The 22,209-nt window shown below is 43.8% G+C and overlaps 1 protein-coding gene across 1 annotated transcript; it reads right to left on the bottom strand.

Annotated features, from left to right (window-relative positions):
* Positions 1 to 7,228: 7,228 nt before the first annotated feature.
* Positions 7,229 to 22,045, bottom strand: LOC122552050 (keratin, type I cytoskeletal 18-like). The gene is made up of 8 exons (XM_043694604.2): positions 21,560 to 22,045; positions 18,124 to 18,206; positions 14,812 to 14,968; positions 13,777 to 13,941; positions 13,158 to 13,283; positions 9,927 to 10,141; positions 9,471 to 9,520; positions 7,229 to 8,078 (listed from the first exon to the last, which is right to left on the bottom strand). The coding sequence occupies exons 1-8, from the start codon at positions 21,920 to 21,922 to the stop codon at positions 7,981 to 7,983; spliced, it is 1,257 nt and encodes a 418-aa protein (XP_043550539.1). The 5' UTR covers positions 21,923 to 22,045; the 3' UTR covers positions 7,229 to 7,980.
* Between the last annotated feature and the right edge of the window lie 164 nt (positions 22,046 to 22,209).

Raw genomic sequence — 22,209 nt, 5'->3', positions numbered from 1 at the left:
CTGGATGACAAATTCCTGTTAGTGGTGAATATCATTTGTGTTGCTACTGCGTAGTATCAGCGAAAAATGGGTCACCTCACCCATTGTTCAAATTTCTGAAGGGCCTTTCAAGGTAATTTGGGGTCAGAAAGCAGTAATATACAGCAAGAGCTGATCCAAACCGAGTCACCATTACCCTGAAGGATAACTTTGATGCACCTTTCCCACTAGTTAGTCAACTCGCAATGTCAAATGAGCTCTTGGTCATGACATTACCGTCTTCCTGATGGTGAAGGAATCTTTCACCTTGTCTCTGGAAACCTCATTCAGAACTGTTTGCAGCAGCTCACAATCCTTGGCCAGTGAGACAATTAATATAGGTAAAAGGAGGGTGCTGGAGGATGGCCTGGTTAAGTTCAATAAATTGTCACAAGTTGGTCCTTTTTTTTCTAAAAGCTGTTCCTTTTCTCATGGATACTGTGTCCTTGATTTTTTTCAGAGGGGTCATAATTGGGCTGGGCTCTGATTAGACGAGTTTGGTACAGAGATGAAAAGGATTTTGAGAGGCGTTTTGTTTGTATCTAAACAGATGAGACTTCAGGCCAAAGTGATCATGTTCTAGAAGTGACCTATATAATGGACAGGGAGCAGTCAGCTCTCTAGCTGAGTAATTCAGTCCAGACTAAGGGTAAGGGAGCCTACAGCTCTCAGCACACAGGAACCCCTCCCCAGCTGCAGCAGAGGCATCCGCAGCCGCCCCGGGGTACTTACCTACGGTGGCGAGCCTCGTGGACGTAATTTCCAAACTTGACACGAAGATCGGCGCCTTCATCGAAGAGTCTCGGAGCAGATGGAATTCCCTCTGCCGCACTACAAAAACACGACTGAGACATTGAGGAAATCGAGCACCGAGTCAGAGGGGCGGAGCTAAAGGCCACAACCTCTGAGACTACTGCAGAATCGGCCGTGGGTTGGGTCTGGACTCTCGAACAGCGAGTGTGGACCTTAGAAAAATATTCATTTGCTGGGCCTTCCCGAACGGGAAGAGGAATGCCTGCTTTCAGCGTTCCTTGAGCAGTGGCATGATTTACAAAGGATCCAAGATTATGCTATTCCAGGACTTCTCCCCAGCTTTGGTCCGAAACAGGAAGGTGTTTGACGAAGTGAAGAAGCGTTTAAGGGACTTAAACATCCAGTACTCCCTGCGCTACCCAGCGACGCTATGCTTTAGCCATGAAGGGTCCTTGTACAACTTCAGATCGCCGGAGAAGACCAAGGAATTTCTGGACTCTCTTAGATAAATTGTAAGAGTTAATTCGAGTGATGAATGATGTTGTTCTATCCTCCCCCCACCCCAGTTCACCCCCATTTTTTTTTCGTTTTATTACCTTATTGTTTAATATTATCTCCAGGGGGTGGGGAGAGGGGTTTATTTATTTGTTCTTCACTTAGCGATTTCCCCCATTTTTTAAAATATAAATAGGCCGGGTGGTCTAGTTAATGTAGGTGGGGGGGGGGGGGGGAGGAGGTGGTTACCTTATCCTATTTTATCTCTGTCTTTAAGAGCGGGGCTGTTTTCCCCTGTTATTTTGTATTACTATATTTAATTATTATTTGTTGAGACTGTAATTTTATAGTTGTATATGTTCATACATGGTTAGATTAGATTAGATTAATTACAGTGTGGAAACAGGCCCTTCGGCCCAACAAGTCCACACCGCCCCACCGAAGCGCAACCCACCCATTCCTCTACATTTACCCCTTCCCTAATACTACGGGCAATTTAGCATGGCCAATTCACCTGACCTGCACATCTTTGGACTGTGGGAGGAAACCGGAGCACCCGGAGGAAACCCACACAGACACGGGGAGAATGTGCAAACTCCACACAGTCAGTCGCCTGAGGCAGGAATTGAACCCGGGTCTCTGGCGCTGTGAGGCAGCAGTGCTAACCACTGTGCCACCGTGCCGCCCATGGTATTAACATTACCAATTATATCTAGGTGTTGGTGTGTATGGGGGAGGTGGAGTACTCACTATTAACTCTAGCTTTGTAGTTTATTTGAATTTTCTTTATTCCATTGTGGGGTGCCTGGGTCAAAGGTGGGGCACGGGTTGGGTGAGGATATGATGGGATTTTGGAAAGGAAGTGATGCCCCCTGGGAACAAGGGGGAAAATCTCTGTTTTAATATGTTTTATATTTTTTCTATTTAGGAATTTTTTTTATTATATTGATGTGAGTGTATTAAAGAACCTTTATTTTTGTGCATTTTATATGTTCTCTGCTAGGGATGTTTTGGATAGGGTTTCTTCTCCCGAGGGGTCTCGGACTTGCCTGGACGATTATGGTTAGTCGTTCGATTAAATGGTGCATCTGGAATGTCAAGGGCAGTAATTCACCAATCAAAAGGAAGGAAATATTATCAAGCCTCAAGAAAGAAAGAGTTGATATAGCTCTCCTACAGGAGACACATTTATTGGATAAAGAACACTTGAAACTACGACAAGGTGGATTTGATCAGGCCTTCTTTACTTCCTTCAGCTCAAAAAGTAGGGGAGTTGTCATCCTTATTCGGAAGAATCTCCCTTTCAAAATCCTAAATCAAATAAAAGACAAATCTGGACGATATATTCTAATTAAAGCCCTTATAAATGGAAAGGAATATGGGATCTTAAATCCGTATTGTCCCCCAGCACATCCTTTTAAATTTATAATGGAAGCCTTCTCCAAATTGATGGCTCTCTGTGCTCGTCATACAATTATAGGGGGAGACTTTAATTGTGTTATGGACCCGGAAATAGATAGGATTCCCAAGAGTACTGCAGGAATATCCCCCAGATCCAGACAATTGGTGGATTTGAACAAAGAATTAGGATTAGTAGATGTGTGGAGATGCCTTCACCCACAAGGCAGAGATTTTTCTTTTTACTCCAATCCACATAAATGTCACACCAGAATTGATATGTTTTTTGCCTCCTCGATTTTTTAAAATTCCATATCATCCTGTAAAATAGGTAGTTTAACAATTTCTGATCACGCTGCTGTATATATTGAAATCAAGGCGAGGAACAATGAGACATCCCCCCCCCCCCTCCCCCCGGCATTGGCGTATGGATTCCTTCCTGATGAAAGATAATAAATTTGTAAAGTACTTCTCTCAAGAATATAAAACATTTTTAGAAATTAATTAAGGTACGGCTGGCAACTCATCAATGATGTGGGAGACCATCAAAGCTTACGTGTGAGGAGAGGCTGAACAGGCTGGGGTTGTTTTCCCTGGAACGTCGGAGGCTGAGGGGTGACCTAGTATAAGTTGACAAAATTATGAGGGGCATGGATAGGATAAATAGACAAAGTTTTTTTCCCTGGGGTCGGGGAGTCCAGAACTAGAGGGCATAGGTTTAGGGTGAGAGGGGAAAGATATAAAAGAGACATAAGGAGCAACTTTTTCAGGCAGAGAGTGGTACATGCGTGGAATGAGCTGCCAGAGGATGTGGTGGAGGCTGGTACAATTGCAACATTTAAGAGGCATTTGGATGGGTATATGAATAGGAAGGGTTTGGAGGGATATGGGCCAGGTGCTGGCAGGTGGGACTAGATTGGGTTGGGATATCTGGTCAGCATGGACAGGTTGGACCGAAGGGTCTGTTTCCATGCTGTACATCTCTAAGACTCTATGACTTTATATGAATTTGGTGATAAACCTGGTAGATACTTAGCATTTCTTGCAAAGAAAAAAAAGGCCCCTCAAACTGTCACGTCTATCAAGGAAAGTGCGAGTACTTTGACTCATGATCACAAAAGGATTAACACAATCTTTAGAAAATTTTATTCTGATTTATATAAATCACAGGATTGCGAAGATAGAGCTAGAAGGATGCAGTCATTCTTTAAAAACTTGACCTTTCCAGACCTAACTCCAGAGTAGGTGTTGGTCCTGAATGTTCCCCTAACAATCCAAGAAATACTTGACGCAATCAAGCAATTTCAGAGCGGTTAGGCACCTGGCCCAGATGGCTTTCAAGCTGAATTCAAAAAGAATTTACAGGAATATTGGCTGCTGGAAAATGTGTTGCTGGAAAAGTGCAACAGGTCAGGCAGCATCCAAGGAGCAGGAGAATCGACGTTTCAGGCATAAGCCCTTCTTAAGGAATCAGCTCTGATCTCCAGCATCTGCAGTCCTCACTTTCTCCTAGGAATATTGGCTGGTCCACTTATGGATATGTATAACTATTCATACAGTCAGGGCTGTCTCCTGCCTTCGCTGAAAGAGGTGACTACCTCCCTTATTCTCAAAAAAGGAAAGGACCCAGAAGATTGTGCGTCATACAGACCAATATCCTTGCTAAATGTAGATTTTAAAATCCTCTCTAAAACGTTAGCATTGAGGCTAGAAAGGGTATTGCGACACATCATAAAGGAGGATCAGACGGGGTTTATTAAGGGCCCTAGATCATCCAATAATGTTAGAAGGGTTTTGAACGTGATTCAAGCCTGTCATCAGGGAAAGATACCAGGAGTAGTAGTCTCATTAGACGGAAAAGGCATTTGATAGGGTTGAATGGTCATATTTGTTTTACACATTGGAAAGGTTTGGCGTTGGAAAGGTGTTTGCCAAATGTAAAATGATCCCAAAACAGTTGTGATTACCAATGGATTAGGCTCGGATAGCTTCAGTGTGGATAGGGGCTGCCATCAGGGATGTCCTCTTTCGCCATTGCTATTCACGCTAATAATCGAGCCGTTAGCAGAAGCTATACGGGCTGACCCTAATATAACAGCCCCGAGGATTGGTACAGGTAAACATAAAATTACCCTTTATGCAGATGATCTTCTCCTATTCCTCAGTAATCCCCAGATGTCCGTGCCTCGCTTAATCCAAGTTATTAATATATTTAGTGTATTTTCAGGCTATAAAATTAATTTCTCAAAGTCGGAGGCTATGCCAATGGGTGGCCTCGCTAGTATATCCCACTTATTGGACGGATCCCACTTTCCCTTTTGGCGGTCCCTGGAGGGTTTCTTATATTTAGGCATTTTTATTACTCCAGTATTTGGTCAGTTATACAAGGCTAACTTTGTGCATTTACTGGAGAGGATAAGGCAGGACCTCCAGCAATGGGGAGACCTTCCAATTTCTTGGCTGGGTAGAATAGCATTAATTAAAATGAATGTCCTGCCCCGTCTCCTATACCCTATGAGAATGCTTCCGGTGATGCTGCCGAGGCTGGCACTACATAAATTATATGGCTGGCTGGGTTCCTTTATCTGGAATCATAGACGGCCCCTCAGGCTTCAGCTTCCACAGGCAAGGGGAGGACTAGATTTTCCAGATTTTAGGAAATATCCGTTAAGTTCCCTATTAAGTTACATAACTGATTGGGCCTTGTCTGACCCGCAATCAATCTGGCTGGGCATCGAGGCTTCTCAAGTAAAATGCCCACTTATTAACCACTTATTTTCAGACAAGAGGAAAATCATCACGGATCACTGTAAAAACCCTATAACACTAAATACAATTAAAGCTTGGAATATAATGTGGCAAAATGAGGGCAATTCACATAAAACATCCCCCTATACTCCGATAGTGGGGGCATGGGGGTTTCAACCGGGGCTTACAGATACCACATTCAAACTCTAGAGATCCAGGGGTATCTCCTGCTTAGGGGATCTGTTTAAGGAAGGGGTCCTGATGTCTTTTGAACAACCGCATCAGAAATTTGGATTACCTAATAGTGGTCTCTTTCAATACTTCCAAATTCGAGATTACATACAGAAGAAGACTACGCTATTAGATAGTCTTTATAAATCAGAGAACGCAGAGTGTTATGGCCAATGGGGGTACCTTCAGTCAGCACTCTTTATCATTTATTACATGATGAAGTATTGGAAGATATGGACAATCTGCTTAAAACATGGGATCAGGATTTGGGGCTGGAAATCTCCATAGAAATGTGGAATGACATTTGGGAAAATGCCAGAAAAATCTTCATCTGCAACAGAACCCAGGCCATTCAGTTGAAGATACTTCACAGGGCCCATATAGCACCAGACCGATTGGCAAAATTTAAGGCAGGAGCATCGCCAATGTGTCCCAAATGTAAAACAGAGGTGGGCACTCTTGTACATTGCTTATGGACCTGTCATAAGATCCATAAATATTGGACTAAAGTAGCAAATGCCCTGACAGAAATCTTGGGAATGGAAATTAGAGTGGATGCAGTATCTCTCCTTTTGGGCTTTTTGAGCTTACCCTCCCTGGATATGCACAGGAAGAGAATATTTTCCATTCTCTCTTTCTGTGCAAGGAAAGAGCGGCACGGTGGCACAGTGGTTAGCACTGCTGCCTCACAGCGCCTCAGACCTGGGTTCAATTCCCGCCTCAGGCGACTGACTGTGTGGAGTTTGCACGTTCTCCCTGTGTCTGCGTGGGTTTCCTCCCACAGTCCTAAGATGTGCAGGTCAGGTGAATTGGCCATGCTAAATTGCCTGTAGTGTTAGGTAAGGGGTAAATGTAGGGGTATGGGTGGGTTGCGCTTCGGCGGGTCGGTGTGGACTTGTTGGGCCGAAGGGCCTGTTTCCACACTGTAATCTAATCTAATCTAAAAATATTTCGGTAAACTGGGTGGCTGAGGGCCCTCCTGGACTCTTGAAATGGCACAGAATAATCCTGGAATATATTCCCCTTGACTTCCTTACAAACATGGTGCACCAAAAAAACAAATTATTCTATAAAGGATGGCAGCCTTTCTTGAATCACACAGATACAGATATTTTGACCATTCTATCAAGAGCTTTTATCTAATTGAGACAACGACCCTGGCTGATCCGGGGCCCCCTGGGAGAGGAATCCCACACGAATACGGGTTTTGTTACGATCTGATGTTAACACATTCCGAGCATGTACTTTACTACTCAATTTCTGTGTTATTTGTCGTTTTTTCTTTTCTTGAATAATGTAAGAGATTTAATCATACACTCTAGTTAGTTGTAGGTTAGATTAGTAGTTGAGTTTTGTCTTTTTTTTCTTTTCAGTATCTCTTTTGTTTGGTAGATTTTGGCTATTATTTATTTAAGATTTAATTGTATATCAATGTTTATACTCGGGGTTTTTTTTATTTGTGAACTTGTAAAAACATGTTAAATTTTCAATAAAAATATCTATATAAAAAAAGGAATGTTTTGAGTGGTTTGGCCTAGTCCATAACAAAATACTGTGTAACAATACCCAGTCTTTACAATAGAAGCAAGTTATAAACTCAAATCTTTTATTAGAGCAGAAATATAGAAAACAGATACAATCAAATCAGATCCCATCATTGCACTCTGCATATTGCTATAATTAGGGAATTGCTATTTTCATCAGAAAGAATAGTTTTTAAACCTCTGTGGAAAACCATGGGAGATTATACAGAGCACATTGGAAGATATGTTGTTGGCTCCCCATCAATTTGAAAATGAAAGCAGAAATTTGCAATCAATACATAATGATATGAGTTAATACATTGGCATACATGATGACTATATAGTATTAAGTGAATACATAATAGGAGTACACTGGAAAGATATTGTTTACACTGAATGCTTTGGAGCAATAGTGAATATATGGGAGTGTACAGTGTTCATGCAGAAAAAGATGGGAGGACTTGGCAGCCATGCAGAAAAGCATGACACTACACCAAATGTTAACCCAATTCATCAGACAACTGCCATAATAATGCTGTGAGGGAACCTCTACAGCAAACACATTCATGTGTCTTTAATAGAAACAATAACTGGCTCTTTATCTAAGCACATTGCTCCTTTCACACAGATATAGCAAGCAACATGTGAATATAGCCAATCAGCAGCCTTCACCCCACCCACCAGCAGATCACCTGAAAGAAACAAGATCAGAGTAACATCCCTAGAATCACCAGGCGTACCCTTTTACTGTGGATTATTTGCTTGAAATGGATTTGAAAGCTTTTCTGAAACTTTCTCCACATGAGGAAGATTTTTAATTCAGAATTTCTTCAGATTCCTGTTGCTCCGAAACCACTCTCCCATCTACGACCTGCTGGGAAATTATGATGACTTTCTTAGTGGCTTTCCTGTCTGCAATAGAAGGAGATTAGTGAGTACATGGTATTGTATGTGAATACACAGAGTCACGTGAATATGAAGGAGTACACAGGAATATGTGAGAACACACAGTAAGTAACAAACCTGTGAGAGTACATTGTGAGTATTTGGGAATGTATGAGGGTGAACACTCAGCATACAAAAATAAATAATAATAAATATGCTAGTGTACCTATGCACTAGCTTTTAGATATCTACACATACCCCCATCTCCAACCCACCACAACATCTAATAATTTCCAGTATTCTTCACAGATTTAAAGTGGATGACCTCACATCACTCTACATTGTCTTTGATCAGTTATTGTTTGAAGTGCTCACCTCACCTGCCATGTCCATTTTCCACATAAACAAATTTCTGTACTTCTTAACTTTGTGTAAGCTTAGATTTAAATTATCTTTGCTCTCAACCAAGTTAATAATGTACGTGGTGAAAAGCTAAGGCTCCAGTACAGACCCTTAGGAGACATTACGTATCACAACCATCGTTACCTTTTCTCTCCTCACCAGTTACTGACTCATATCAATCAGAGTTCCGTGGGTTTTCATTTTGAAAGTAACTTATTGTATGCAAAATTCTGGAAGTTCCCACAGACAGCATCCAGAGAGATAGTCCTGTCCACCATGCTAGTGCACTCCAAACGTTCAACTAGATTTGGCAGACAATGCATAAACCTAAATTAACTTTGATTAATCATGAACACTGGTCCCAGAGGTTAATCACATTATGCCAGTCAAGTTCCATGAAACCTGCCCACTACTGATGAAGGATTGACTGATCTGTCATTACCCAGTCCCTGTCCTCCTTCTTCAATAATGGAGGGACATCTTCAAATCTTTAATCCAAGGGCATCATTTCAGAATCGAGAGAGATTTGGAAAATTCAGAAATGTTTGCCTGCAATTTACTCACCCATGTATTTTACACATATTTGTTGGAAATCATCGGGTCCTGGTAATGTGTTGATTTTAAGTCCCTGTATTTTCCTACTACCCTTTAATAACTGATATTAGGTCTATTTGAGCCCTCCCAATGCATTTCTTTCAGGGTTTCTTCTATCTAAAAATATGTCAATGGCTGAAATGTACTGGATTTGATACCATACACAGGAGAGCCTGGGTTAAGTAGTTGATTCGAAGTGGAGCACTGTTGAGCTATTTCAGTTGGCCTAGACAGATGAACGTCCTCATGCAAGTTTTCCCTCCAGACCTCATTGGCCCCACTTCCAGTGAAGTATCATTATTGTGCATGATCATTGCTGCCTGTGATGTCTCTGACAGTTCAGTAGTATGTTGAGACCCTCTATCATGTGATAGAGCCTGTTAGGCACACCAGATGCTCTGAGCAGAACAGTCACCAACTCACCTCCAGTGCTTGAATCAGGAAGTTTTCTTGAGTGATCTGTTTGACTGTGTCTGGAAAACAGAAACGTATTTGAGCACAGTACATGGAGACAGCTGGCTTGGGTCACTTACTCGGTGTATGAGGCTTCATCATTTGACCTACCAACCTGGACAAAAATTCACATCTAAGACTGTCTGACTCATCAATACCTGGAACAAATCAGACAATAATGGCAGTAATTATACCCATAATCCTATGTGTCCCAGAAACCATCATGTCCACCACATGGTTTTCCAGCAAAAGTCCAGATGCCACACCTGTCCTGGGAGTGTTTGATGGGGAGAGTGTAGAGGGAGCTTTATTCTGTATCTAACCCCGTGCTGCCCTGTCCTGGGAGTGTTTGATGGGGGACAGTGTAGAGAAAGCTTTACTCTGTATCTAACATTGTGCTGTAGTTCTGGAGTGAGGTTATTTTACCCTTCAGCATCCAGGAGGCGACGATAAGTTTCGATCTCAGCTTGCAGTTTCATCTTGGTGTTGAGGAGGTTCTGGTACTCCAGGTTCTGAGCTTTCAGTCTGTTATGGCAATCAGCGAGCTGCTCCTCCAGCTGCTGGATGGTCTGGTTCAGGGATTGTAGCTCTGCAGCCAGTCGCTGATCAGTGTCCTCCAGAGTGTCCTCCAGGGAACTGATCTGATGACAGGAGAATGATTTAACAACATTTGCTTTGTAAAATGTACTTCTATAAGCATTATCAAACACACTGAGCCAAATAAGGAGATATAGGGCCTCTTGCGGAGATATTTGAATCATTGATAGTCACAGGTGAGGTGCCGGAAGACTGGAGGTTGGCTAACATGGTGCCACTGTTTAAGAAGGGTGGTAAGGACAAGCCCGGGACCAGTGAGCCTGACGTCGGTGGTGGGCAAGTTGTTGGAGGGAATCCTGAGGGACAGGATGTACATGTATTTGGAAAGGCAAGGACTGATTAGGGATAGTCAACATGGCTTTGTGCGTGGGAAATCATGTCTGATAAACTTGATTGAGTTTTTTGAAGAAGTAACAAAGAGGATTGATGAGGGCAGAGCAGTAGATGTGATCTACATGGACTTCAGTAAGGCGTTCAACAAGGTTCCCCATGGGAGACTGGTTAGCAAGGTTAGATCTCATGGAATACAGGGAGAAGTAGCCATTTGGATACAGAACTGGCTCAAAGGTAGAAGACAGAGGGTGGTGGTGGAGGATTGTTTTTCAGACTGGAGACCTGTGACCAGTGGAGTGCCACAAGGATCGGTACTGGGTCCACTACTTTTCGTCATTTATATAAATGATTTGGATGTGAGCATAAGAGGTATAATTGGTAAGTTTGCAGATGATACCAAAATTGGAGGTATAGTGGACAGCGAAGAAGGTTACCTCAGACTACAACAGGATCTTGATCAGATGGGCCAATGGGAAGAGAAGTGGCAGATGGAGTTTAATTTAGATAAATATGAGGTGCTACATTTTAGTATAGATTACTAGATATTACTTACAGTGAGGAAACAGGCCCTTCAGCCCAACATGTCCACACTGACCCTCTGAAGAACAACGCACCCAGACCCATTCCCCTACATTTACCCCTTCACCTAACACTACAGGCAATTTAGCGTGGCCAATTCACCTAACCTGCACATATTTGGACTGTGGGAGGAAACCGGAGCACCAAGAGGAAACCCACGCAGACAGAGGGAGAATGTGCAAACCCCACACAGACAGTTGGCTGAGGCAGGAATTGAACCCGGCTCTCTGGAACTGTGAGGCAGCAGTGCTAACCACTGTGCAACCGTGCCACCCTCAGGAAAGCAAATCTTAACAGGACTTATACACTTAATGGTAAGATCCTAGGGAGTGTTGCTGAACAAAGAGACCTTGGAGTGCAGATTCATAGCTCCTTGAAAGTGGAGTTGCAGGTAGATAGGATAGTGAAGAAGGCGTTTGGTATGCTTTCCATTATTGGTCAGAGCATGAGTACAGATCATGTTGCGGCTGTACAGGACATTGGTTAGGCCACTGTTGGAATACTGCATGCAATTCTGGTCTCCTTCCTATTGGAAAGATGTTGTGAAACTTGAAAGGGTTCAGAAAAGATTTACAAGGATGTTGCCAAGGTTGGAGGATTTGAGCTATAGGGAGAGGTTGAATAGGCTGCAGCTGTTTTCCCTGGAGCGTCGGAGGCTGTGGGGTGACCTTATAGAGGTTTACAAAATTATGAGGGGCATGAATAGGATAAATAGAATTTTTTTTTTCCCTGGGGTGGGGGAGCCCAGAACTAGAGGGCATGGTTTCGAGTGAGAGGGGAAAGATATAAAAGAGGCCTAACGGGCAGCTTTTTCACGCAGAGGGTGGTACGTGTATGGAATGAGCTGCCAGAGGAAGTGGTGAAGGCTGGTACAATTGCAACATTTAAGAGGCATTTGGATGGGTATATGAATAAGAAGGGTTTGGAGGGATATGGGCCAGGTGCTGACAGGTGGGACTAGATTGGGTTGGGATATCTGGTCAGCATGGACGGGTTGGACCGAAGGGTCTGTTTCTGTGCTACACATCTCTATGACTCTATTAGTACAGGTGACCAAAAGGTCAGTCAAGGATAGAAGTTTGAAGGAGGAGAGCATATGGAAAGAATTCTCGAGCTCAGGGCTAGGGTGGATCAAAATACAACTGCCAATGGCTGAATGATTAAAATGAGGAATATTCGACAGGCTAGAATTGGAGGAGCACAGAGAACTTGGAGGGTTGTGGGATTTGGAGGGGATTACAGATCAGAAGGGCTGAGCCCACACCGGGTTTGGAGAACAGGGGTAAGAATTTGACCAGGAGCTAATGTAGTTCAAGCAGCAGAAGGAGTGATAGACGAGCAGGGCGTGGTGTGATTTAAAACAGGTTCTTGAAATGGGTGAGAGGCTCGTTCACCGGTTACCAGGAGATGCTCACTCTGCCAAAGCCAAAGCAATTTCTCGCCCATGTGCCAGGCACTCTGCCTGGGCTGAGTTTAAGCCAATGATCTGAGGAAAGGTTTACATCTAACGTACTTGACCCAGTTACCAGCTGGGAGAACAGGCTTTCGTTCACTGTCAGGCTCCTACATCTGAAATCTGGAAAGATGATGGGAACATTTGTGATGGGGCTTATTTTAAATTTTTCGCTGGATGAGGGCATCACTGGCTGGCCAGTATTTATTGCCCATTCCTAGTTGCCCCTTGAGAAGGTGCACAATGCCTTTGGGGTGTTAATTTCAGGATCCTGACCCAGTAACACTGAAGGAACGGTGATATATTACCAAATCAGGATGGTTTGGTGGGGAACTTGCAAGGGGTGGTGTTCCCATGTATCTGCTGTTCCTTGTTCTCCTAGATGGAAGTGGGCATGGGTTTGGAAGGTGCTGTCCAAGGATCTTTGGTGAGTTTCTGCAGCACATCTTGTAGATGGTACACACTGCTGCTACTGAGCATCACTGGTGGAGGGAGGGGATGTTTGTAGATCTGGTCCCAAGAGGAAAGTATAGAGTTTGAAGAGAGAAAGGGTGGGGCAGGGTGTGGGAGAGTGAGAGAGACAGACAGACAGACAGACAGAGAGAAGGTTGTGGGTGAGAAAGAGAGAATGGATTCAGTACTGAACACCGATAGCACCTACTGCTTTCCTGACTGTGTTTGAGTTGTGGGCTTACCATGGCCATCAACGAGCGTTGCTCAACCTCCAGGGATTTGATCTGGCGCCGGATACTGCTCAGCTCATTCTTTGTTGCCTGAAGAGCCTCATTATTCTTTGAAGCTTCAAGAGAAGCAGCATCAAACTGGGCAAGTGTGAGAATAGATATTACTTATATAACCGGAGACACACATTGCCAGACAGTACAGTCATATACTCTCTCTCTCTCTCTCTCATTCTCACTCTCGCTCTCTCTCTCTCACACACACACACACACACACACTCTTCTACACTCATACACAGGAACACACACACACGACACGGATATGTGCACAGGGATGCACGCACACAGATACAAACACTCACATATCCAGAGAATCACACTCACATACACAGATAGACACATTCACACAGATACATACACTCACATGTACATAGATATACACCCACACACAAACACAGAAACAGGCACACACAAATGCACACACACACTCATATATACACAGACACATGGATGCACACACACAGATACACACACACAAACACATACACAGAGACACGTACATGCAAATTCACACAAATACTCTGAGACACACCCACACTGCCCAAATCACACAGAGCTCCCATGTCTTCTATACCTTCTTTCTGTAACATTCCTCCGCATCCCTTTTGTTCTGATCAGCCAGAGCCTGATATTCCTCACGGACATTGTTGATAATTTTCCCAAGATCCTCATCATCGGAATTTTCAACCACCACAGAGACACTGGAATTTGCAATTTGCTTTTTGAGCTCATCCACATCCTGCACAAACAAAGGGAGAGAGGGAAAAAGAGAGAATTTGTAATTGAAAGAGGGACTGAAAGAGATTATGTAAAACTGAGGGAGGTCTGCACCATTTGGGGACGCCTCCTTTCCAATGAGATGTCAGACTGACTCGTCATCTTCCTTATTCAGTGGATATCAAAATCCCATGGATGCTACCACATTCACTATTCTCCAATCTCCTGACAAATCTTTATCTATGAACCAACCTCACTAAAATAATTTATCTGATCATTTTGGGTTGTTGCTGAGCACAGAGTACTGCCCCATTATTTTTTGTTTACTCTTTCACAGGATGTGGACATTGCTGTCGAGGCCAGCATTTATTGGGCAAAAGTGAGGACTGCAGGTGCTGGAGATCAGAGTCTAGATTCGAGTGGTGCTGGAAAAGCACAGCAGGTCAGGCAGCATCCGAGGAGCAGGAAAATCGATGTTTTGGGTGAAAGCCCTTCATCAGCATTTATTGTCCAGCTCCTTGAACTTAGAGTCTTGCTGGGCCATTTCAAGGGGGTGGTTAAGAGTCATCCACATTGCTGTGGGTCTGGAGTCACATGTACATCAGTCTGGGTAAGGACAACAGATTCCCCTCCTAATAGGTGAGCCAAATGGGTCTTTATAACAACTGGTGATAGTTGCCATGGTTACCATCACAGAAACTAACTTGAGGTTCCAGATTTTTAGTAACCGAGTTAAAATGTCACCAGCTGTAATGATAGGATTTCAACATGTATGCCTCGGGTAATAGCCTCAGTCTGTAATTACCACACCAGTGACGTTACCACTCTGCCATCATCACTCCCTTCGTCCCAACTGGTGAAAGGTGCTACATTAATGCACTTATCTTCTCACCTCTTGGTGGTTCTTCCGGAGGTAACTCAGCTCCTCATTCAAGGCCTCGATCTGGGACTCTAACTGCATGCGGCCCATATTGGTGTCATCAAGGATTTTCCGTAGCCCATTGAGGTCCTGCTCCACTGATCGTCCCAGGTCCAACTCTGATTGCCACCTAGAGACCAATAATCACTGGTTACAAAGCATCTTGAACAATGACCCCAGTGATCCAGTGAGCCTGCTGCTGGACAGCTTTCCAGAGGTTACAGTCTGAAACATAAGACTTTCACAGATCAGAAAGAAGCTATTCAGCCCTCTTGTCCATGGCAGCTCTTTGAAAGAGGTATCCAATTGGTCCTAAATCCCCTCTTCCACTTTTAGCCTTGTGAATTTGTCCTTTTCAGGTATTTACCCCGATTCCTTTTGAAAGTCCTAGAATTCTGCAGCACCAGATGGACCCCAATTGGCCAATCATGCCTGTACCTGCTGTTTAGCCACTCCCTGATCTTAACCCATAATCCTGTTTTGTTTCCCTTTTTTCTAATGAGTTCTCCAACTGTTTTTGGAAGCTTCTGTTGAATCTGCTCCAACTGAGAGCAGCACATTCTGGATGATAACAACTCGCTACATTAACTTTCAATGTGGCACACTTGTGTGTACTGGAAGCTACATTAATAAATACAGGACCATGGACTTTTGCAGACGGAATGAACATGTACATGCACTATGCTTTATTTCAATTCAGAATACGTGACAGCTTTTCTCTAGCTCATTTCTCAGGGTTAATGCCTTGACACATCCCAGCTTCACATTTAAACAAAGCTTGGCAGTGAACTGTCGATCATCATTTAACTGATCCATTCTCTATTAACCAGAGTCCACTTGCCAACCAAACAGCACTCCCCCTTCACCCAGTCTAAATATTATTTCACTTTTACATTGGTAGTTCTTACAAATTGTCCTGATAAAACAAAAAGGTTTCAATTAAATGTGTCTTTTGATTCACCAAAGCCAAGTTTTGCACCCTCAAACAAAATAAATCTCCATTCTATTTCTTTGACCAGTCACATTCAGTCTATATCCCTCCCGTTACTGACCCTCCAGTCACAGGAAATAATTTCTCCTTACTTACTCTGTGAAATCCACGCATGACTTTGAACACAGGAACTTCAGAACAGAAAGCCATTCAGCCCATCATGACTGCTCCACCATTCAAGATCCCACACTGTCCCCACAACCCTTCACATCATTAGTCTATAGAAACCTATCAGGCAGAATTTCCCTTGTCCTTCAGCAGCAAGGGCAATGGTGAGAAAGTTGGACAAATATGGGAAGAACTGAAAAATCAGATTCCCGACATCAGATAAAAAAGAATCTTAATTTCTCCTTTAAATTAGACCATAAGACCATCAGAAATAGGAATAGAAGCAGGCTATTCAGCCCCTCGAGCCTGCTCCGCCATTCAATAGGATCATGGCTGATCTGACATTCCTCATGTCCCCTTTCCTCATAAGCCTTGATTCCCCAACTGATCAATAATCTCTCTCTCTCAGCCACAAATATACACAAGGACTCTGCTCCCACAGCTCCCTGTGACAAAGGGTTCGAAAGACTCTCAACCCCCTGAGAGAAGAAATTCCTCCTCATCTCAATCTCAATTTGGTGCCCCTTTATTCTGAGACTGTGCCCTCTGGTCTTGGACTAACCCATGAGGGGGAACCTCCTCTCAGCACTGACCCTGTCAGCATTCCAATGACAGATTTTGAATCTTGCTAATGAACCATGACTACCTTGTTTCCATATATTTGTGTCTCATTGTTGGCTATTTCTGAGCAGTCTCCCATTCTCTCGGCCTGTTCCAGCGAACTGGATGGTGCCAACTGCTAGTATGGCATTGAGATGTTTACCCAAACACCTGGGTTAAACCTCTGACTGAACCTTCTCTGCTCAAAGGAGAAGAATCCCAGTCTCTCCAATGTCCAATTATGAAATTGAATGAATCATTTGTGAGCTGGGATCATGAATTTGAGTGGTTGCAAAAAATTTCAAATCTCAGGCTCCATTCAATGAAGAGCAGAAGAGTTCTTTCCTGTGTCCTGGACAATATTCAAGCTTCAATCAACATTATTGAATACGATTATCCATTTATGATGGCATTCTTGTCTGTAAGATCTTGCAGTGTGCAAAATAGCTGCCTGGTTTCCTAAATTATAGCAGTGAGTTTTCTTCAAACAAATACTTCATTGGGTTCATTTGAGCTCTGCAAAGTGTGATAGAAATGAAAGTTATTTCTTTTAAAATTAAAGGACTTTCCTAAACCAATATTCTCCCCTCCCCTCCTAGGTTTGCACCCGTTGACGCTTCACCCTACTGCCTGCTCTCCATGTGCAATCAGACTATTCACCCATGCCTTTGCTAAACACAGAGCCTTGGGGTAATATGCCCACTCGAAGTGGAGTCTGGGAGGTCACTGTTCAGATACCAGCTACTTCTCAATCTCTATTGTAAAGGGTTATTAAGATCAACTGCATCACGAAACTCCAAATTGCCCTGGAATCAGAAAATCTAGCCCCAAATGAGAACAAAATAAAAAATACCATGGATAGGATAAATAGATGATGTATTTCCCCTGGGGTCGGGGAGTCCAGAACTAGAGGACATAGGTTTAGGGTGAGAGGGGAAAGATATAAAAGAGACCTACTTTTTCACACAGAGGGTGGTACGTGTATGGAACGAGCTGCCAGAGGAAGTGATGGAGGCTGGTACAATTGCAATATTTAAAAGACATTTGGATGGGTATATGAATAGGAAGGGTTTGGAGGGATATGGACCAGGTGCTGGCAGGTGGGACTAGATTGGGTTGGGATATCTGGTCGGCATGGATGGGTTGGACCGAAGGGTCTGCCTCCATGCTGTACATCTCTATCACTCTATGACTCTATGACCCCCCACAGTTAGCTCTGTATCAGGACATTAATCTACACACATTCAGTCAGCTGTGTCTTCCATCCCTTGGTCCAGAGGGGTATCATCTCAGAATAAGAGGTCACCCATTTAAAACAGGAATGAAGAGGAATTTCTTTTCTCAGAAGGGAGTGAATGTGTGGAATTCTTTACAACACTAGAATGTTGAGGCTGGGTCATTGTGTTTATTCAAGGCTGAAAGAGATGGATTTTCAGTCAGGAAGTGAATCAAGGCTTATGGTGAAAAGGCAGGAGAGTGAGGTTAAGAATGACCGGATCAGCCATGATCTTATTGAATGGTGCAGCAGACTTGATGGGCTGTAAGGCCTACTTCTATACATTTTATAATCCCTGACCCACACTTACTTCACTTTGAAATCGTCCGACGCCAGTTCACAGTTGTCCAACTGCAGAGTCAAACCAGCGTTGTCCATAATGGTTTCCTGGACCTGCAGAGAAATGAGATTCATTGATACAAATATCACCCATGAATAAATCAAGAGCAGCCCGTTTAGTTGAGCAGTCACCCATTTCACAGTGAGAGACAGCTAACAGAACATAAAACATGCACACTCCATAATAACTGAATGTCGCAATATCATGAGTTAATTTGTTTTTATTCATTTATGAGATTTGGGCATCTTTGAGTGAGCCAGCATTTACCCCCCATCCCTAGTTATCCCTTGAGAAGGTGGGGGTGAGCTGCCTTCTTGACCCGCTGCGGTCCATGTGCTGTAGGTAGACCCACAATGTCCTTAGGGAGAAAATTCCAGGGTTCTGACCCAGTGACAGCATATATTTCCAAGTCAGGATGGTGAGTGGCTCAGAGGGGAACTTACAGGGGGTGGTGTTCCGAAAGTCGTTGTGGGTTTGGAAGGTGCTGTCTGAGGGTCTTTAGTGAGTTTCTGCAGTGCATCTTGTAGATGGTACACACTGTTACTCCTGAGCATCAGTGGTGGAGGGAGTGAATGCTTGTGAATGCGGTGCCAATCAAATGTTTGTCCTGGATGGTGTCAAGCTTCTTGAGTATTGTTGGAGCTGCACACATCCAGGCAAGTTCCCCTCCCTGACACTCACCATCCTGAGTTGGAAATATATCGCTGTTTCTTCACTGTTGCTGGATCAAAATCCTGGAAGTCCCTCACCCCCACCTTCTCAATGGGCAACTAGGGACAGGCAATAAATGCTGGGCCCAGCCAGTGACACATCCCACAAATGAAAAAAGCCCATGAGGATTCCATCACAGTCCAGACTTGGTGGACAGGGTTTGGGGAGTTGGGAGGCGAATTATTCGCCAAAGTAATTCTAGTTTCTGACCTGCTCTTGTAGCCACTGTGTTTATGTGGTGAGTCCAGTTGAGTTTCTGGTCAATGGTAAACCCCAGGATGTTGACAGTGGAGAATTCAGTGATGTTAACATCATTGAATATTAAGAAACAGTAATTCGATTGACTCTTATTGGAGATGGTCTTGATAAACTGAATGTCTCTCGTATAGAACAATCCCAGGATTTTGCGATACTTTGGCACCAAAGCATTTCTGACATCCACCCCATAATAAGAACAAGAGTGAGATACCAAACAAGGCACGAGTCAGCCAAACCCCAGTGTCACGTTCATACACTAAATTTGAAATAATCTTAAATAAATATAGACTTAGGTTAATTGGGTGTGGGTTAGGAACTTTCAGCTCAGGGCTGTAGTAATCAGCATTTACTTTCTGACTTGCTTCAGAAGATGTATTCCAATGTATAAAATTAATATTTCCATAAATTGTGCAGCTAGAATCTGATATAATATTTATTGTTCCATCAATTACCTGATCACGGTGGCTCAAAACAGAGTGAGAGAGTGAGAAGACAGAGTGAGATAGAGGGATAGAGACAAAGGGAGAACGAGCAAGACGGAAAGCAAGAGAGACAGAGAAAGGGACAGAGAGGGCTACGTGTTTACAAAGACAAAGCAGTTTAGAATTCAGAAAGAATATGGTAAATGCAAGAAAGTATTTGAGTATATATCAGTACATGTGCATGCATTTAAACTCTTCCACAATTTCTATCTACAAATTGGAGATTTGTCACATTAGGCAAATGCGTAAATCCAATGAGGCATTGCATGCCACCACTGGCATGAGTGTGCTATTACAGTTTTCAGGGGCAGATTCCAGTTGAGCTGTAAACATAGGAATCCTAAATGGAGACAAGATGCAAAGAATAAACCAGGGTCTGAATGAGATCTGAGCGCTGGGTCTTACTTTATTCACCTTTTAAGCTCATCTCACATGAAAGCAAAATCATAGAATCATCAAATGGTGACAGAAGGAGACCATTCAATCCATTTAGGCAGAAGTGGGTACTGCAGATGCTGGAGATTAGAGTCAAGTTTAGAGTGGTGCTGGAAAGGCACAGCAGGTCAGCAGCATCTGAGGAGCAGGAAAATCGATGTTTCAGGCAAAAGCCCTTCATCAGGAATGAGGATTCAACCCATTTAGTCTAAGCTGGTAGTGTAAGAGGAATTTCACAAGTCCTACCCAGCCCTGTAGCCCTGAATTTTCTTCAAATTCCTTTCTGAAAGCCTCGATAAACCCTGCGTCCCCCACACTCTCTGGCCATGCATTCTAGATCCTAATGACTCAATGGGTGAAATGATTTTTCCTCACGACATTGGCTTCTCTTGTCAATCATCAAAGATCTGTGTACTCTGATTCTCAACTCTGCCACTAATGGGAACAGTTTCTCCTGATCTGCTCTGCCTAGGCTTCTTGTATTTTTAACATCTACTTCAAATCTCCACTCAAAATTCCAATCCTGATATGAACAGACCCAGCAGTCCCTTTCAATTCAGTCACTGAAGTCTTCATCCCTGGAACCAGAGTCACAAATCTGTACTGTACCCTCTCTAATACCTTCCCACCCTGCGGGCCCAGAATGGAGCAGAATGCCCCCCTGTGTTTTACAAAGGTTCTCCCTTGTATTCTGTGCCTTTACTGATAAAGCCCAGGATCCAGTGTCCTCTTTTATCCACTTTCTCAGCTTGCCCGGCTACACTTTAAAGACAAGCCTGTTTTGTGGCATTTTATCAAACACCTTCTAGAAGTCCAATGACATCACAGCATCTGCATTACCCTCATTGACCTCTCAAAATACTCCACCAAGTGAGTTAAACATGACTTGACTTGAACAAATTGATGCTGGCTTTCTTTAATCGTCTGCTTTAATCGTCTAACGGTATTATCGCTAGACTGTAAACCCTGAGACCCAGCTAATACTCTGGGTTCAAATCCTGCTAAGGTGGAATTTGAATTCAGTTTTTTAAATTTGGAATTAGGAGCCCTATGATGATCATGAATTTGTGGTGATTGTCAGGAAAAAAAAAATGTGGTTCATTAACATCCTTTCGGGAAGGAAACCGTCTTCCTTACTTGGTCTGGGCTCCACGTGACTCCAGACCCACAGCAATGACTCTTAGCTGCTGAGTGAACAATTAGGGATGGCCACCAAATGCTAGCCTAGCCAGCTCCTCTCATTAATGAATAATTCAAAAATGCCAAGAGGAGAAGTTTAGATTCCCTCTAATGTTAGCTGCCAGTCTTTGCTCACCCCCTCTCTTTAGCTATCAGGTCTCCTTTCTCACTTCCCTCCTGTATCTATTATATTCTGGCTGGTTGTTGTTTGTATTGTGAATTTCACATCTGCGTGCACCCCAGCCCTGAACTTTGTCAATTCTTTGAAGTTAGTAGTTTAAGAGAACGCTCTGGGGACACAGTGTAAGCGATGGATTGAAGAGTCTGAGGCAGTTACCCACCTGTTTGCAAAGATCCACCACCGGCTTCTCATAGGAGTTCCAGTTCCGAGCCAGGTTACCTTTCTGAGCCAGGTGGGCTTGGATCTTGCCCTCCAGCTCCTTGTTTGAACTTTCCAAACGCTTCACCCTGTTGAGGTAAGTGGCCAGTCGCTTGTTTAGCCCCTGCAGCTCATCCTGCTGGTTGAAGGTGTTGTGGACTCCGATAGTGCTCAGGTTGCCCACGCTGCCTGGGCTGTAAGAAGCCACTCTCACATTCCTGCTGATGTCCCCGTGTAGGCTGCGGGCACTGTTCGGCCTCCTGGGGGTCAGGCCCATCACCATACTGCTGGAGCTGGCTGTCCGGCTGAACGGCTTCTTGTTCATCTCGATCCGGGGTCAACAGCCACCGCTCTCGGGGGTAACTCTGTGTGCGTAGGGCTGTCTGAGCAAGGCTTCACTCCCCTCTCTCTCCGGCTCTCCCTCTCCCTCTGTCACTCTGTCTGTCTGTCTGTCTGTGTGTGTCTGTCTGTCTGTCTGTCTCTCTCTCCCTCTCTCTCTCTCTCTCTCTTCCTCTCTACCCCTTCCTTTCTCTCCCTCTCTCCTTCTCTCCCTCTCTCCCTTTCCCTCTCTCCCTCTCCCTCTCTCCCCCTCTCTCCCTCTTTCTCTCCCTC

This window comes from Chiloscyllium plagiosum, unplaced genomic scaffold (genome assembly GCF_037043375.1).
Source record: "Chiloscyllium plagiosum isolate Xiang-an unplaced genomic scaffold, Cpla_swu_hap1 HiC_scaffold_7, whole genome shotgun sequence".
In the NCBI taxonomy this organism is placed as follows: domain Eukaryota; kingdom Metazoa; phylum Chordata; class Chondrichthyes; order Orectolobiformes; family Hemiscylliidae; genus Chiloscyllium; species Chiloscyllium plagiosum.
The sequence above is the reverse complement of the archived record's forward strand: the minus strand, read 5'-3'. Positions and strand labels throughout refer to the sequence as shown.